This window comes from Palaemon carinicauda, chromosome 30 (assembly GCF_036898095.1).
Source record: "Palaemon carinicauda isolate YSFRI2023 chromosome 30, ASM3689809v2, whole genome shotgun sequence".
Taxonomy (NCBI): domain Eukaryota; kingdom Metazoa; phylum Arthropoda; class Malacostraca; order Decapoda; family Palaemonidae; genus Palaemon; species Palaemon carinicauda.
The window spans coordinates 71,770,299-71,788,456 of NC_090754.1; the positions used below are offsets into that span (position 1 = coordinate 71,770,299).

An 18,158-nucleotide genomic window follows, 5' to 3' on the forward strand; every position below is an offset into this window, starting at 1 on the left:
TGCACTGACACTCACTTCACTTCCCACTGCACTTTTACCTTTCAACTCCCTGACGTCAGCCATGAGTTGATTGCGGTCATTCGCCATTGACTCAACTCTCTCACCAAGAGCCTGAATGGCACGCATCATATCCGCCATCGAAGGTTGATGAGAGCTAGTAGGAGGGTCGGGTGTAACCACTACAGGGGAAGGAATAGGTTGTGGGGCATGGGGAGAGGAAAAATCAATAGAGCGAGACGAACTCCTCCTGATCCTATCCTTCTCTAGCCTACGTGCATACTTAAGGAATTCTTGAAAATCGAATTCCGAAAGCCCAGCGCATTCCTCACATCGATCTTCCAATTGACAGGCTTTACCCCTACAATTGGAACAAACGGTGTGCGGATCGATAGAGGCCTTCGGAAGACGCCTAGAACAGTCCCTAGCGCTACACTTCCTGTACTTGGGGACTTGAGTAGGGTCAGACATCTTGAATTAGTCAAAGGGGGGAAATCCAAAATCTATCCAAGTCGTCAACAAATAATCCAAAATCTAATCAATGAAAGTGAGAAAGTATTGAGGATAACTTCTGCACAGCGAAAGCTAATAACTAGAGAGAATACTTCACCAAATAACGTGAAAATCAACTCCAGAAAACAACAGCGTATCAAGTAGGTCTTGCCAGTGGCACGACAGAGAGAAAATTGGTTCTGTGTTGACAAGAAGTACTTGAGTACCTACTCGACAGATGGCGCTGTTGATGTACACCCCCACCTGTATAGCGATCGCTGGCGTATTCCGCCCGTAGGTTTTTTCTGTCGGGCAGCAGAGCTGCAGCTACATGATCACCGGGTAAGATTAATATTGAAAACTTTACCTTCACGGGGCTGACTTGAAAACTGTTAGCTACTATAGCTTTATTTTGCCATATGTATGTATTGTATGGCACCTGAGATGGAGAGAATTGGTTTTTGTTCATGTTTCTTTCCTCAACATTAATCCAAAAACTGCTCATCACAATTCGCAATACTGTACAGTACAGTTATGTTAATTTCATTCTTAAACAAAGGGTCAGTAAATACAGTAATACATAGTTACTACAGTTATTTATTTCAGGTAGAATACAATTCATCTACTTGAAATACCAAAAAGTTGGGGAATTTTGGGGCTACATTAGACAGACTTAACCTGTACAATATTCTAATGGGAAAAATTTGTTTTGTATCTACAACTTTTACATATGCAGCTGTTTTCAAAAACTAGTTTTCTTTATAAGATTACAGGTACAGTAGGTATACAGCAAGACATTTTCATTTGCATTGAAAATAGAATATCTTAAAAGTAAAATTAATCATTTCAATGCTAACCAAAATTTATTGCGGTCTTACAATTGGTGGTAACAACCACAACCACTAATATAAAATTTCTACAGGTCTCCCCATTGGTATGAACATTGCCCTATGTAGCATTATCCAACCTCACTTGACTGCTGCATAAACAGGTGACTTCCCCTGTGAGTGCAGGGTTCCCTTGTTCTCAGCATTCACTTCTGACTTGGGAGTACAGTACTACTGTACTGTATTTCAAGACTACAGTATATGAGAACTTGCAGTTCCTGACTATGCATAGGTAGGGAGGAGGGAATGCTAATGAACTTCAGTACATATTGAATTATTATTACTATTAAAAGGAGGAGATTTACCAGCTGAATCAGTCAAGCTTGACTTTTACAAAGCTGGTCAAACATATTGAATTATTCATTATTAAAATAAAAACTGTGCATCTTTTCAGTAGTCAAGTTTCAAGGCTCCCAGGGGTTGTGGAAACCTTCTCCAGCACTGCCTTCACCTCTCTAGCCAAGAAGTGCCTTTATCTGAATTCCTCAACCCAAACATAACCTTAACAAGATTAAACCTAAATGAACATGTCTCTGAACCTACTTTACGCATCTAAAATGTGATTTGTTAAATCATACCCGAGTGTATCTCCTGTTCCCATTAAAGGTCCTAGAGACCATATCCCCATAAGTAACTGCTCATCCAGCACAGATAATGCATGGCAAAGTCCAGGGAGCTTTTCTGACGAGATGCCTTTAATGTCTGATCTAAAGACAAATTTAAAATGAAATTCAAACATGTGACCACTCCTACGATCGTAGGAACTGACTTTTGCCAGCATCATGCTTTGGTCCTCTGTGCTCTTAGTTAAGGTGACCGTTCGCTATGGTGTTTTGACATACCAACTTCCAGAAATTGAAAATTGTTTTATTGCTTCTACGTATGCATAAAAATATCGTACGTGCTCTCCAGAAGTTTCAGCCAATTATTTTTACAAATAATGAAGGTATAGCGGTCTTTAAACGATGACGTCATCCTCACTGCGTCGTCTCCATGACTGAGTTTGACAGAATCATCTTTTTGTGTTTATTTTTGCATATATGTAGCAATGTTTTCACTTATGTTTCGAAATCTCATACGTCTGGCAGAAATGGAAGGCATTGGTAGAGGGTAGGTGAACGAAAATTAGGAGCTACGAGAACAGCAGCCAGTGTTTCCAAAGATGTATAGACATTATAATGCATGTGTTTGTTTACTTTCAGTTCATATGTACATTGTGTTTTCACAACGTCCTCAGGAACTTTAGAGTAAGGCCAATGTTACCTAAGGTCATAGAAAGAACAAAAAGTCAATTATTTTTACAAATAATGAAGATATAGTGGTCTTTAAAGGATGACATCAACCTTACTGTGTCAGGATGCCTGAAAACTTTAAATCAATCAATCAATCCTTACTGTGTCGTCTGCATGACTGAGTTTGACAGAATCGTCTTTGTGTGTTTATTTTTGCATATAGATAGCAATTTTTTCACTAATGTTTCGAAATCTTGCATGTCTGGCAGAAATGGAAGGCATTAGTAGAGGGTAGGTGAACATACGAGAACAGCAGCCAGAGTTTCCAAAGACGTACAGAAATTATAATGCATGTGTTTGTTTACTTGCAGTTCGTATGTACATTGTGTTTTCACAACATCCTCGGGAACTTTGAAGCAAGGCCAATTTTACCTAAGGTCATAGAAAGAACAAAAAGTAAGCAGAGAACAAGAAAAAAGAACCATGAAGTGAGGGAAACATGAATAAGAGGACAAAGCTAAAACATGCTAATAGAAAATCTGGCAACAATGAGAGGTAACTGGCAACTCATGACATCCTTATGCCAAGTGTAATAGTAAATTTAGGCTTTAAATACTTCGTTTAGGGTGCGTTTATGTAGGAATAAACCATAAAAGTTATCATAATAATATTATCTTGATTTCTTAAGAAAAGAAGCTAAAATTTGTTGCAAATGTTTGGGAGCTCATAACTCAAATACACTTATTCACACTTGGTACATTTTTCTCACTTATTTATAGTTCGATTTTAGAGAGAAAGATATCATTGAAAAGAGGAATAAAAATCCCACAATTTTGATTTTCTTTTCAGTTTCTTTTTCACAATTATTCTACATCTAGACAAGGAAAAAAAAATGAAAATTCATAAAAAAAAAGAAAAAAAAGAAAAGAAAATTTCCATCTCACAAAATTGTTCGGTTTATAAAGTAGTTTTTTTGGTATAAGTTTCAATACAATTGGTGTCATATTAGTGAGAAAAAATGTACCTAATTTTTTTTTTATCATGATTTTTGCAAATAAATCAAAGAGGTTTTTGATCAAATGACTTGAAATTTTTATATGATGAAGGTAATATATGTCTAAAACGTATATAGAAATGGTGTATTTTGGATCATTAAAAAAAAAAATGGCGGACATGGCGGACGGTCCCTTTAAGGAATGCCAACATGGCATTCTTAGATAGAGGCTTGGTGGGTTACCCTCCTCCACCACAAACAGGTTCCTTACTGGACCTCAGATCTCTGCAATTTGTTTTTTTTATGTTTATCCACAAAGCTCTCACATGGAAAACAATGGGTTCCACTGGGTTCCAGCCCAGAACCCCTTCTTAGGCAGGGATGTGTACATACCTATCTGTGGGGAGGGTCTTTGCAATATACAGTAGTCATTCTTGGTACTGAACTTTGGGAGTAGATACAAAAGTACCCACTCTTCTGAAAACTTCCCCTCAACTGGGAGGAATCACATCTGTCAAATACTGTAACTAAGACTTTCAGACCAAAAGTTTGAAGGATGGCTCCTAAAATTTGGAATTACATCCAACTTCCACAATACTTTTCCCTTCGACTGCCAGTGTCTTGATGAATGACCTGATCATGTGTGTTCCTGCACACAAAGGTGTTGGCCAATTGTTGAATACTTGTTGTAACCTAGACTAAGAATTTGAAACATGAATACTGTACTTGAAAGGCTATTACAGTATTTTGTTTTCCACAATAATTGTTGGAATACTTGTCATTTCTTAGTAGCATGAATAGTATCAAAATACAGAGAGGAGTATAAAAGGACGTAAACTTCTCAAATTACATCTTATTGAATTTTAACATAAGAAAGCAAACCTAAAGTTAGCAGAAAACCAAACAAAAGCTAACTTTAAAAGAAAAACCAGTTCTAACTTACCAGCATCAAAGAGATCAAAACATACCAAAATTTTGAGGAATAAAATAATTGCAAATATAACACCAATTTGAAGCACAGCATACATGTATTAGATCTTTTCTTAGAGACATAAATATCATTACTTTTGCAATCCTGGAAAATGTAAATCTGATGAAAACTGGCTAATAGTTAGTAAATAGCGTCTCAATTCCAGGAACAGAAAAATAATTATCACATTGTTCCAGAAAAAAGTTCAAATTCACTGAAAGGGAAAAATAAAAATAAAAAAGGTTCCCATTAGTGAAGCACTGAGTAATATATTAGCAAATGGTAGCTAAGATTTACAAATATTTTCCCTGGCTACCAAAATCACGGACTGTATACCACAGGCTAATTGCTCAAGAATCTAGGATGATTTAGGATACATGAAATATGAAATAGGTTAAACTCAAGAATTGTGTTTGCTGTGTAAGTGACTCGAAATTAAGTTGAAAATAACTACAGTATATTATTATAAGTTTTTTGGAACGTTAATACAGTGCACAGTTAGGTAGTAGAGAGGGAAATCATACAACAATCGAATAATGTTTGACATTTGCAAGAGTCCTAATTAAATTATTCTAACTAAAAAATAAAACAATAACAAATACCACATACCAAAACCAATTTCACAGCTAAGCTGCCTTCCAACATAACATAGGCAAATGGGTATAGGAGCATAAGTAGTAATGTAAACATTGTAATAAAACCAGGAGTCTATCTCACCTGTACAGCAAGCTCCTGTGTTGGAAGTAAAATTAGGGCTCTCAATTTAGGTACCACACGCTTCCGGAGAGCTTGTACTATTGGCAGCACATATGCTAGGGTTTTTCCACTTCCTGTTGGTGCTGCTACACATACGTCTCTTGGTCGAAACCTAGAGAATTCACATTACATTATATCTTAGCATCCAAATAAGATGACATGAAAATATTCCAGGCATACTAGATACATATATACTATATACTGTATATATTTTTTTCCAAGCTATACAAACATGAATTCTTTTAAATCATGGAATGTCTTCAGCAAAGCTGGAATGGCAGTTAAATTTGTTGATGAGGTAGTTAATGACAGGTGGCGGTAGAGCAAGTAGCCCTACCCACTTTCCTGTCAAAGATTTTTCCCTCCCTTTTGTTCTCCAGCTCAGGATTAGGAGAGGTGGTTGCGGTGAGAAGTTCAACTTTAAAAGACTCATGTTTGTATAGCTAGAAAAAATACCAACTTTGAACATTTTTTATTTGTTTCTATTTGTATACAAAATTTTGCCCTTTGAAATAGTGAAACTATAAGGGGACAAGACCCCATAAATCCAAACTGGTTGGTTCTTTTTCTTTTCTGAAATATGTCAGTCTTTCTGGTCCCATACGGCAACTCCCTATCTGCCCCTCATATTGATTAGTAGGCTGATAGGGCCTGGCCTGTACTTGCTATGTACCTGGGATGAAGTAATCTTTCCCTACCGAATGGGAGATGCAGCCCAAAATGAAATACCTGGCATAAGATGACCAATGGGTTTGATATTCATCCCCCCATTTTCCCCCTTGAGGATGGGAAAGAACCACTTATTACAAATAGTCTAATGAGAACAATATTTGGAATTGTTGCTTACAAACATAAATGTCTAATCTAGCAAATAATGTACAACTGCTTCCACACCAAGACAGGGGAAGGAAAGAAGCAAAACAACCAAACGACCAAGAAAAATAAGCGTCGATCAATGTGCAAGTATGGCTCCCTTAATATAAAAGGCTGTGAAGGTTGTTTAGCACTTATAAATTTAGCCTTCAATCCCACGACCACTTGCACACTCTTTCTTGAAGACTTGAATGGGACTTATACCCCTGGCTTAGTGAGCTCTAACCTGAGCTGGTACATAAACCCTTTCAACAGTTGAGGCATATGCTCTAAAGATCATATCACGAAGCCAGACAGAGACCGTGTCCTTCAACACCTCTTTCTTGGTTCTGCCTGTCCTAAGGAAGAGTCATTGACACTTAAGCCTGAGGCGTCAAGTCATCTTCAAATAGCACCACATAGCCCTGAATACACAAAAGCATATCTCTAGAATATCTACCTACACTTTGCGTAGACGTGGGATTGAGAAGGTCTCGGACCTGGGGTCGTGTAGACAAGTACTGGGTATTTGGCCATGAACTCGGGTACAAAACTAAAGGAGACCTCTTTCTAACCCTCATCATGGGTTATTTTACATAATTAACCATGCAACTCACCTAATCTCTTCGCCAATACTAAGGCTAGCAAAAAGACAGTCTTGAGAGTCTTGACAAACTTCTCAAAGGTTCATAAAGGGTAAACGCACAGCCTTGAGAACACGGGTCACATCCTACTCCGGGGAATTCAGCTTCAGGATTAGGAGAAACTGCTTGAAGCTCCTCATGACAATAGACAACTCCCATGAGTAGGAAAGGTCTATGCCCTCAGTCAAGAGACTTAACTTGAGGATGATGGGTAGCCTTTTACAGCAATAACTGAGAAGTGCTTCTCTCGGTGAAGGAAGACATGGAAGTCTGCAAAGTGCACTAGAGAGGCTACGAACGTGAAGTAACCCCTGGATGACACCAATTGCAGAAGATGGCCCATTTTCCCTAGTACACCAATGCCCTGCTATACAAAAGAGTTCCATTCCTGAAAAAAACGTTCGTTAAATGAAAATTTTGTTCATCAAAGCGCATTTTCCTATTTGACTTCCATTATAAACACAGATACGTTAGTACAAGCTACCAAAAGTTCACCTGTTTCCCAATACAAGGCTTAATATACATTAATCAAATAGAACTCTGAACAACTTTGTTTTTATTACAATTAGGTAAAAATTACCACACCACGATGGTTTAGAAAGTATGTTTTGTTCCTGTGAGTAGCAATAGTAAAATGCCATAGCAATATTTTCAATATAGTAGTATCCCTTTAAAATAAAAGAAAACAATACTGTACTATATTGTAATATTAAGAAAACGCAGTTAGTTACGGTGTAAAACGCGCTAGGAAAACAAACATCAACTACATGTAATTCACAAAATAAAAACATTTTACTTGATAATTTTAACCTTAACATACATCTTACAGTTATAAATAACTAATCAAAATAACTTATAACTTCGCTAAATAAAATAATTACAATCCAAACAATGGGTGGGCCAAAGATGCAGTCACATGAAAAACTGGGGAGCAGTGCAATGGTAAACACAGGGTCTTTAACTGTTATACGGTACTGCTCGGTTGAGGAAGAAGTGGAGATATCCCCGAGAGGACTGATTAATGGGTACCTGGAAGTAAGCATCCCACACATCTACTGAAAGCATTAGGTCCCCTTCTCTGATAGAAGTCAATATAGTACATACTGTTTCCATCCTGAACCTGGTTTGCTGGGAAGAGAGGTTAATAACCAGTCTCAACACCACCCCCCCCAGCTGACTTCTCCAACAACTCACACCAGACTCAAAAGAAGTATCTTGTACCTTTCCATCTGTTGAACAAAGTGAAGATTAAACTTCATTTCCATGATCATGAGCACAGGAATGTTGCCTCTCAGCCAGTGATCCAAGGCTAATAAGTGCACCCAACGACATCCTTGACAGGTGTTATCTTTTCAACACGGGATACTGAAGTATCCCAGTTAGAAAAGTAAGCAGCACTATGTAGGAAAGCTGAATGAGGGTGCCCAAGCTCTTTCAATACCTAACTAACAGAGAGCATGTACAGGGTTATGTACCTCCAGCTGGCCTAACTACTAAGGGGTTGTGCCGTAGGACCGGGACCACAGTTCGGCCCTAGGCTCATCCAGGAGCTGTCCAACTCCCACGGAAGAGAAGTGGTGTCGAGAAGAGTCCTACAAGATCTCTTGCCACTGGCCTCCCAGGGCTTCTTTGACTTTTTCTTGCTCCCAGGGCTTCTCTGACTTTTTCTTGTTAAAGAGTCAGAATCATGAGATGAAGAGGAGGAGGAAACTCGCTCCTTCCTCTTACCAATTTTTCCCCCACAATCTGCAAGCATAGAAGTTGAGTGCAGAGCTACTATCAACGACAACACTCTTCCAAGGGAAGAAACCAAAGGGGTTAATTTGACAGGTACCACAACACTGGGTCACTGTAAGAAGGGAAGCAGTAGGTGCACTTACTTGTACTTGTAACCGACATGGGGCTGGAGTTACAAACATGTTGAGGAAAGGAGTTACGGCCCTAAGGTAACAATGGTTACAAACAAGGTGGGAAGGAGCCACTAGTCCTGAATTCACAGCAAAAGATGACAGGATCAGCGATGAATGACACAGAAGTAACAGGCAACAAGGTGAATAGCATGAGCACTCAGGGTTTACGGGCATTGGGGCAAAATTAGTCGGTTTCACTGGCCAAGTGCTTGCCTGCACCCTTTTGGCTTTGGCACTTTACCTCCAACAGCAGTAGGAGGCTTCTTAGCTGTTCTCTGGGGCTTCAATTGAACTGCAGGAATCAGTATCAAGTTCCCTGGAATTGGGAACACCTATGAAGCCTATGTGGTCACCACTCATGTTATTAACATTGGTGACACTGAGAACAAGGTAGTATAGCTACCTGTTCCCTCAAAAATGTCATATATAACCTGTCTGGAAGATCTTAAGAAGGCAAGGCCAAGCATTTCTTGGTTTATACTCGTTACCAGTCTGCATAGCAACAGGAGAGCTTCCAACACATGCTGGTGTGTGGTGATCACTCTATTTCATCAAACCATAATAAACTTGCCAATGCAGATCCAAGGTCTGCCTGCCCCTAAAACATACTCCCTGGGGATCAAACCAGAGGTGTATACCTAGGAGCTTTAGTGACTGATGAGTTCAATGAGGAAACATGCTATAGTCTCTCCAAGGATGGTGCCTAGAAGAAGAATTGGCTTCATCTTCTTTCTCAAGTAAAAAAACCCTGCCACTGAACGGGAGGCCATGATCTGCAGTCAGATATTTGCAAACAGCCATGTCCCCTACAAGTAGTGCAGAAAGTGGGGATCTACAGCCTGTCTAGTAAACCAGTTGTAGTGCTCACCCTTTCCCTCTCATTTAAAGATTTCTTGCTTCACATCCATAATTGAATCACAATTATTCACTCTGAAAGAAAAAGAAAAAGAATTAAAGTCTTTCAGGACTCGCAACATGTACAAACCATTGCACCTGGAGAGGAAATTGGGCAGGAATACTCAGCCACACACACCACCTGTCATTAACAGCCTTGTTAGGAAATTCAATAGCAATTTCAGCTCCACTGAGGGCATTCCCTATTTTAATGGACAAAATTGTTTTTACGCTTAGAAACAAATCGGTACAGTATTGTAAAATCACCCACTCAACAAGCCGGCTAGGCTAAACATGCCCATGACATTCTTCATACTCTTAAAAATCCACTAGGAGAGCCATATGAGGGTAGAAATTCAAAATAATATATATTAGTAACAATCCAATTACACTGCAGTCACCAAAGATAAGCTTAGCTAATCATATTCACAATTTTGATTCTAGTTTATAAACAGATCTACATCAGAAACTGGAATTTTCCAAATATCTACAACACAAAACAAGTTGTTGGCTAATTGCTTACCTCATTGATACAGGATTTGCACTGGATAAAAGTTCAGGAATAACAGCAGCCTGAATTGGAAAGAACTTTTCAATATTCTCTCTGTGGAGGCATTTTGTAATAAATGGGTCAAGTCCCACAATATCATTGACAGGTATTCCCTCTCCAAGGTTCAAACTCACAGTAGTAGGATTTGAAAGCCACTCTGGTAAAACACGGTCAACCTAAGATAAAGAACACAACATGATAAAATGCTTAAAAAAACTTGGTTTAGCGCTAATATAAGTCGATAAGCTATGTTTCAGGTTAAGAATTTAAGACGCGCACCCTTTACTAATAGCTAACAACGGCTAATGAAGAAAACTAATTTGGTATTTTATATAAAATAGTTTTCCTGAAATACAAAAATGTATATCAATATTTATTCTAGTAGAAACAACAGAAAATTATATCTATAAGATTTTATATAAAAGATCTACTAAAGGAAAGTTATTTCAATCTTTAAATATGGCATGTTACTCTGATGAAAATGTTGTTGATCATACCATTAGCAACTGTCCCTAGGCCTAACTAGTCGTCTTTCCATTGTGATCCTTTTTATCCACATTTCCATTGCTATGAAATATAAGCACATATCTAAACCAGCTGATGGAATCTCCATAAGACATCTTTCCCACCACAAGCCAACCTTATTATAAAATTGAAACTGATATTTCTGACCGTTTGCAATTCCTGTAATGTACTTAGAGCTTTAAGCCATGGCCCTTAAAATATTGCAACTACATACTGTATTCTGACAAGTCATCATCATCATCCATAGCTAGTCCACTGCAGGCCAAAGGCATTGGACATCTTTCCACTCCTATCTGTTTGTGATCTTTCTATGCCAGTGTACACCTGAAAATTACATTCCCTTCTTTCCCCTGCTTTGTTTCCAACCTCTAGGGACCCATCCACTCATTTTTAATGTCCATCTATTATTTGTCATTCTCATTATACTGTATGTCCGTCCATTTCTTTTTCTTACAAGTTGTTAGAATATCTTCTACTTTAGTTTGCTCTTGTATTAATGTTCCTCTTTTTTCTGTCTTTTAGTGTTATTCCCATCATTGTTCTGTGCAACTGGCTTATGTTCTAAGGCTTCAAGTTTCTGATGCATAAGTTAATAGTGGTAGAACCATCTGATTAAATACTTTTCTTAGAGAAAGTAGCATTTTACTCTTCATAATTTCATTTTGTTTACCATACCATAATTAGCCTTCTTTTCATTTTGGTCTCATGTCCTGGGAAAACACTTACTGTGTCCTAATTATGTATATACATTAAAAATCTCTAAAGGTTTGTCCATAACCCTTATTTGTTGTCGCTGCAATTTCAGTGAACATTAACTTAGTTTTACTCATATTCGTTTCCAGTCATACATTTCTGCTTTCCGTAGCATTGGATTCATCTACTGTACTCCTTGTCTTTGAAGTGCTTTAACACTGCTGAAGTTTTGACAGAATCAAAAGCTTTTTCATAGTCTATAAATGCCACACATAGTAGCTTGTCACAATCTGTTAATTTTTCCATTAACTGGTTAATTACATGGATATAGTCAGTTGTTAAATACCTGCTAAAACCTGCCAGATTTCTTGGTTGATTAAAGTCTAGCTGTCTTTTTAGTTGACCTAATATGATCTTTATAAACATTTTCTATATTAATAAGAGTAAAATTATTGGCCAGTAATTTTTCAGGACTTTGGTGTCTCCCTTATGGTGAATTAGCATAATAAAGTTTTTCCATGCGGTAGGTATAGAGCATTCTTGCAGACATTTCATGTAAAGTTCAGCGAGGTTTACTACCAGCTATTATTAGATTAATTGTCAGGCCATCTTCTGCTGCTTTGCCTCTTTTCATGCCTTTTAATGCTTTCTTTACTTCTACTGTTACTTTTGGTATCAGCTCAGGTGCTTCATTATCTATTGGCAAAATCATTTATATCACTATTGTATAGCATTGTACAGAAATCTTCTGCTATTTTAATCACTCCATCTCTGTGAATATTTCCATTTTCAGCCTTTAAAGAAAATATCTGTTGGCTCCCTGTTCCGAGTCCTTTTTTTCATTAACTTGATGCCTCTTCCTTTCTTTAATGTTTCCTCAATTTTGGTCTGATTTTCTTTACGAATATCTTGGGTTTTTAGTTTGTACACTGTTTTGGATAATTCTGCTAATTCTATTTCATCTCTCTTAGATGTTTCCCTCATTTCCAATCTTTTCTTTATTAGGTTTTTGTCTTTTCTGATAGTTTTCCTTGATCTTGTTTAGGAAGTTTTCCACCTATCTCTAGTGTTGACTCCAATACAGTACAAAAATTTTTTTTTAATTGCTCTTAATTTCTTCTTTACTTGTTTACATTTCTGAGAAGTGTTCGTGTATAAATACCATTTTCTCCTTTTATTGTTAAAACATAAAATTCTTATATTGTTTAGGTTTGATTCCACTGGTATTAAATAAACTGAAGGTCAACATTTATTTTCTCTTTGTCTTTCATAGTATTGATTCATATTCGGCAACATTACTGACCAGAGGTCCCAGCGGATAGCAGAACACTCCCAAAGCCATCCGTTCACAAGCAACAGAAGTGTCTAAATCCCTATTCTTAGGTTCATGCTAATTAGGAATGCATAGCATTAATGATAAAGCTTTCAGTAAATTTGTTATGAGCTATAGTGTGAGAGGTAGCTGCTAAACAATTGGTGGGTAATATTTTTCCTAAGATAAAGATTCTGCAGATAGCATAGTAGGTGACGATATCAGAAATACTGTTGATAAAGAAACTTATAAACATAATTTCAGGAAGTGAGGATTGCCTAGAGCACTTGTTACCAAACAAGGATATGAGGAATTACATTAAAGGGAAGCAGTGGGTGATCTAAAATAATGAGTTGAGTACATTGGTTGGATGTTGATATTGAAAATATCTATATTCTTAAATTAACAAATGAAGAGGAGCTGTGAATAGCTTGTGAACTAGATAATGTCAGCAAGTGGATTGCAAAAGAAAAGTAATGAGAGAATTTTAGAATACTGTAAAGTAAAAATTAGAGAACTTGATGAAAAACTTAAAATATCAGAAACTCCAATAATCTTGAAAACATGAAACAGATAAAAGTAAATGAATTAAAAAGAAGAGAAAAAATTTGTACATAAAAACCTGAAGATAAAGTCATAGAAATGGAGAATTTTAGTTCAAATAATGTTGGGCATGAGAAAACAAAAATGAAAAAATGCAAATACATCAGACATGACCTGTACCCAGACTAGAAATATTCAGCAGTAAAATCATGAGATGGTAAGAGGAAGCATAGTATCGAGCAAGTTACTTTAGTTTAAACAAGGCAGAACAAATAACAATTGCTTGCCAATGCTTGAGAGACAGCACTGCATCGAATAAAAGCTGTTAATCCTGAGAATATGAAGAAATGGGGAATATACTAATAACAAAAAAAAAAATAGAAAACACTTAGGCAATGAAAAGGGGAGAGAACTATTGAATACTAGACAAGAGTGAACATGTGTGGGAATTTTTAGAAGAGAGAGAGAGAACTGTTTTTATGACAGAGATAAGAATTAGGCATTTAGCAGCAGAGGTTAGAAAATTTGTGACTTGTATGATTACAAAACTTTGATAAATAAATTAGAGAAAGAATAGTATTGAAATGATGGAGGTTGTTCTTTGCTGGATGTGCAAATGGTGAAGAAGTCCTATGGCACAAAATTTGAATTAACAATAAATGAAAAATCATCAAGGTATGAGGGAGGAAATTACCCTTGGTCACAATAAGCAATAAGGTTACATAAAAAGAAAAAGTGGTCTAAGAGGACATGCATTTTTCAGCTGCTTCAATATTACCGGACTGTATCCTGAAAACAAGACTTTTTACTACAAACCCTTGAAAAATATGTTCTTTATGATGAAGAGACAACTAATCTGAGTTTAATGAGCAATGTCTAGCAGAGAGAACTGCTCAGTAAAGAAACTATGGGATGTAATGAGAGATAAGAAGTGGCAGGTGTTTGTTTCATAGGTTCATTACATAGTTAAAATAAACTCAATGGAAGAAATCAAAGAGAAGGGAGACTATTAACCTGGTAATAAGCACTGATAATACCAGCGTTTCAAGTTTACTAGATTCTGGCATTGTAAATTAATATCACGATATGGAAAATTTTCAAGTCTACCAGGATATATATTACGTAATGATGGCTGGTAATGAAGAGAGCATTTGGGAATAATGATATTTTAATTATAAAATAAATTTTTGAATATACTTACCCGGTGAATATATAATAGCTGCAACTCTGCGGCTCGACAGAAAACACACTCAAAAAACTCGCGAGCGATCGCTATGAAGGTTGCGGGTGTGCCCACCAGTGCCAACTGTCGGCCAGATGCCACTCTTGTATGTAAACAAAACCTTCAATTCTTCTCGTCCCGCTGCGTCTCTATTGGGGAGGAAGGGAGGGTCATTTAATTTATATATTCACCGGGTAAGTATATTAAAAAATTTATTTTATAATTAAAATATCATTTTTAAATATTTAACTTAGCCGGTGAATATATAATAGCTGATTCACACCCAAGGAGGTGGGTAGAGACCAGAGTTAATTATGTTTACAGCGTATAAGCTAAGAGTTTTTTCATTTTGACAGTTATCAATATAACAAAACCAAAATATATAGGTACCTGGTAAGGAAGTTGACTTAGACGATTACTCTGCCTTGTAAGTCTGTCTTCCTCACGGAGCCCAGCGATCCTCTTAGGATGCTGAAAGACTCCCAGGAGCTGAAGTATCAAGGGTTGCAACCCATACAACAGGACCTCATCAAACCCCTAATCTGGGCGCTCTCAAGAAATGACTTTGACCACCCGCCAAATCAACCAGGATGCGAAAGGCTTCTTAGCCTTCCGAACAACCCATAAAACAATATTAAAAACATTTCAAGAGACAGATTAAAAGGATATTGGAATTAGGGAAGTGTAGTGGTAGAACCCTCACCCACTACTGCACTCGCTGCAACGAATGGACCCAGTGTGTAGCAGTCCTCGTAAAGAGTCTGGACATCTTTTAAGTAAAATGACGCGAACACTGACTTGCTTCTCCAAAAAGTCGCGTCCATAATACTTTGCAGAGATTTATTTTGCTTGAAGGCCACGGAGGTTGCTATATCTCTAACTTCGTGCGTCTTAACCTTAAGCAAACATCGGTCTTTCTCATTTAAGTGAGAATGAGCTTCTCGTATTAAAAAAATCTGATAAAATATGACAAAGTATTCTTTGACATAGGCAATGAAGGTTTCTTAACTGAGCACCATAATGCCTCAGATTTCCCTCGTAATGACTTAGTACGAGCTAAATCGAACTCAAGAGCTCTAACAGGACATAATACTCTTTCCAGTTCGTTGCCTACGATCTCTGATAAGCAAGGAATATCAAAAGACTTAGGCCAAGGACGAGAAGGCAGTTCATTTTTGGCCAGGAAACCAAGTTGAAGTGAACAAGTGGCTTTTTTCTGTAGAAAAGCCGATGTTCTTACTGAAGGCATGAAGTTCATTGACCCTTTTAGCTGAAGCCAAGCACACTAGGAAAAGTGTCTTGAGGGTGAGATCCTTCAGGGAGGCTGAATGTAATGGCTCAAACCTGTCTGACATGAGGAACCTTAGGACCACGTCTAAGTTCCATCCAGGAGTTGCCAAACGACGTTCCTTAGAGGTCTCGAAAGACTTAAGGAGATCTTGGAGATCTTTATTGTTGGAAAGATCTAAGCCTCTATGTCGAAAGACCGAAGCCAACATGCTCCTGTAGCCCTTAATCGTGGGAGCTGAAAGGGAGTGAACCTTTCTCAGATGTAAAAGAAAATCTGCGATTTGGGCTACAGAGGTACTGGACGAGGACACAGATGCTGACTTGCACCAGTCTCGAAAGACTTCCCACTTCGACTGGTATACTCTAATGGTAGAAGCTCTCCTAGCTCTTGCAATCGCACTGGCTGCCTCCTTCGAAAAACCTCTAGCTCTTGAGAGTCTTTCGATAGTCTGAAGGAAGTCAGACGAAGAGCGGGGAGGCTTTGATGGACATTCTTTACGTGGGGCTGACGTAACAGATCTACCCTTAGAGGAAGACTTCTTGGAAAGTCTACCAGCCATTGAAGTACCTCGGTGCACCACTCTCTCGCGGGCCAGAGGGTAGCAACCAACGTCAACCTTGTCCCTTCGTGAGAGGCGAACTTCTGCAGTACCTTGTTGACTATCTTGAATGGTGGGAATGCATATAAGTCCAGAAAAGACCAATCCAGTAGAAACGCGTCTATGTAGATTGCTTCTGTATCTAGGACTGGAGAGCAATAGATTGGTAACCTTTTGGTCAACGAGGAGGCAAAGAGGTCTATGGTGGGTTGACCCCAAGTAGCCCAAAGACTCTTGCCCACGTCATTGTGGAGGGTCCATTCCGTGGGGATCACCTGACCCCTCCGACTGAGACAGTCTGCCAAGACGTTCAAGTCCCCCTGGATGAATCTCGTCAACAGGGAGATGCCTCGAATTCTTGACCATAAGAGAAGGTCCCTTGCGATCTCGAGCAGCGAGAAGGAGTGTGTGCCTCCTTGCTTGGAGATGTACGCCAAAGTTGTGGTGTTGTCTGAGTTGCCTCTACCACTAAGTTTCGAAGAAGCCTTCTAATATCATCAAGGCCAAGTGGACTGCTAATAGCTCCTTGCCGTTGATGTGCATGCTCTTCTGACTTGAGGTCCACAGACCCGAGCATTCCCGACCGTCCAGGGTCGCACCCCAACCCAAATCCGACGCGTCTGAGGACAACACGTGGTTTGGGTTCTTGACTGCTAGGGATAGTCCCTCTCTCAGACTGATATTGCTGTCCCACCATTTCAGGCATGCCTTTACTGGTTCGGAGTCTGGGAATGATACCGTCTCTAATGTCTTGTCCTAGTTCCAGTGAAAGGCTAGATGGAACCGGAGAGGCAGAAGGTGTAGTCTCCCGAGTGAGACAAACTGCTCCAGGGATGAGAGAGTCCCTACGAGACTGTTCCAACTCCTGACTGAATAAACGTTTCGTTTCAGCATTAGTTGGACTTCGAGCAGGGCTTGACTGCGAATCTCCATCCCCAAATATAGAATAATCTGGGATGGGATCAGTTGGGACTTTTAGGTTGACCAAAAGTCCCAACTCCCTGGCCAGACTCAACGTCCAATGTAGATCCTGCAGACAGTGAAGACTGGACGATGCTCTGAGAAGCCAGTCGTCCAAGTACAGGGAGGCTCGGATCCCCGATAGATGGAGGGATTTTGCCACATTCCTCATGAGCCTCGTAAACACGAGAGGCGCAGGACTGAGGCCAAAGCACAGGGCTCGAAACTGGTACCCCACATTCCCGTAAACAAACCTCAGAAACGGTTGGGAATCCGGGTGTATAGGAATGTGGAAGTATGCCTCCTGAAGGTCGAGAGAGACCATCCAGTCGCCTTCCATAAATGCTGTCAAGACAGCCTGGTAGACTTCATCATGAAGTTTGTCTTGACAATGAACACATTGAGCGCACTTGCCTCTTACGTACTCCTGCCATGAACATGGCTGCCAAATCATGGAGCCATCCCTGAGGGACTTGTTCCTGCAGAGAACGTGGCTGTCAGATCATTGGAGCCATCCCTGAAAGCCTTGTTTATGCATGACATAATTGTACAGCAAAACTTCAAAGGCTCGAAAATAGCTGTGAAGTCGACCTGTAAAATCTTGGAGCGTCTCATGGCCAGGCGCCAGGGAGAGTCTATGAGGTTTGAGAAGTCTATCTGGGCAGAGGCAGGAACTCCCAAGCCGAGAACTTCTCTCGTGTCATATCAGACTCTCGCTCTATAAGCCAGTTTAAAAGAAGGGAAAGCAAAGGCTGTCTCCCCCAAACTCCTCCTGGTGATAAACCAGTCGCCTAGCAAACGTAAAGCTCTCTTAGAAGAGCGAGAGAGCACTAGCT

At 39.0% G+C, this 18,158-nt stretch overlaps 1 protein-coding gene across 2 annotated transcripts in view; it reads right to left on the bottom strand.

Annotated features, from left to right (window-relative positions):
• Dbp73D (putative ATP-dependent RNA helicase Dbp73D) overlaps positions 1 to 18,158 on the bottom strand; it is an 88,519-nt gene that overhangs the window by 22,777 nt on the left and 47,584 nt on the right. For both annotated transcript variants that reach the window (XM_068354045.1, XM_068354046.1), the window contains exons 4-5: positions 10,152 to 10,354; positions 5,290 to 5,440 (exon numbers count right to left, since the gene is read on the bottom strand). In XM_068354045.1, coding sequence (XP_068210146.1) covers positions 5,290 to 5,440; positions 10,152 to 10,354 — 354 coding nt within the window. The remainder of the gene's footprint in view (positions 1 to 5,289; positions 5,441 to 10,151; positions 10,355 to 18,158) is intronic.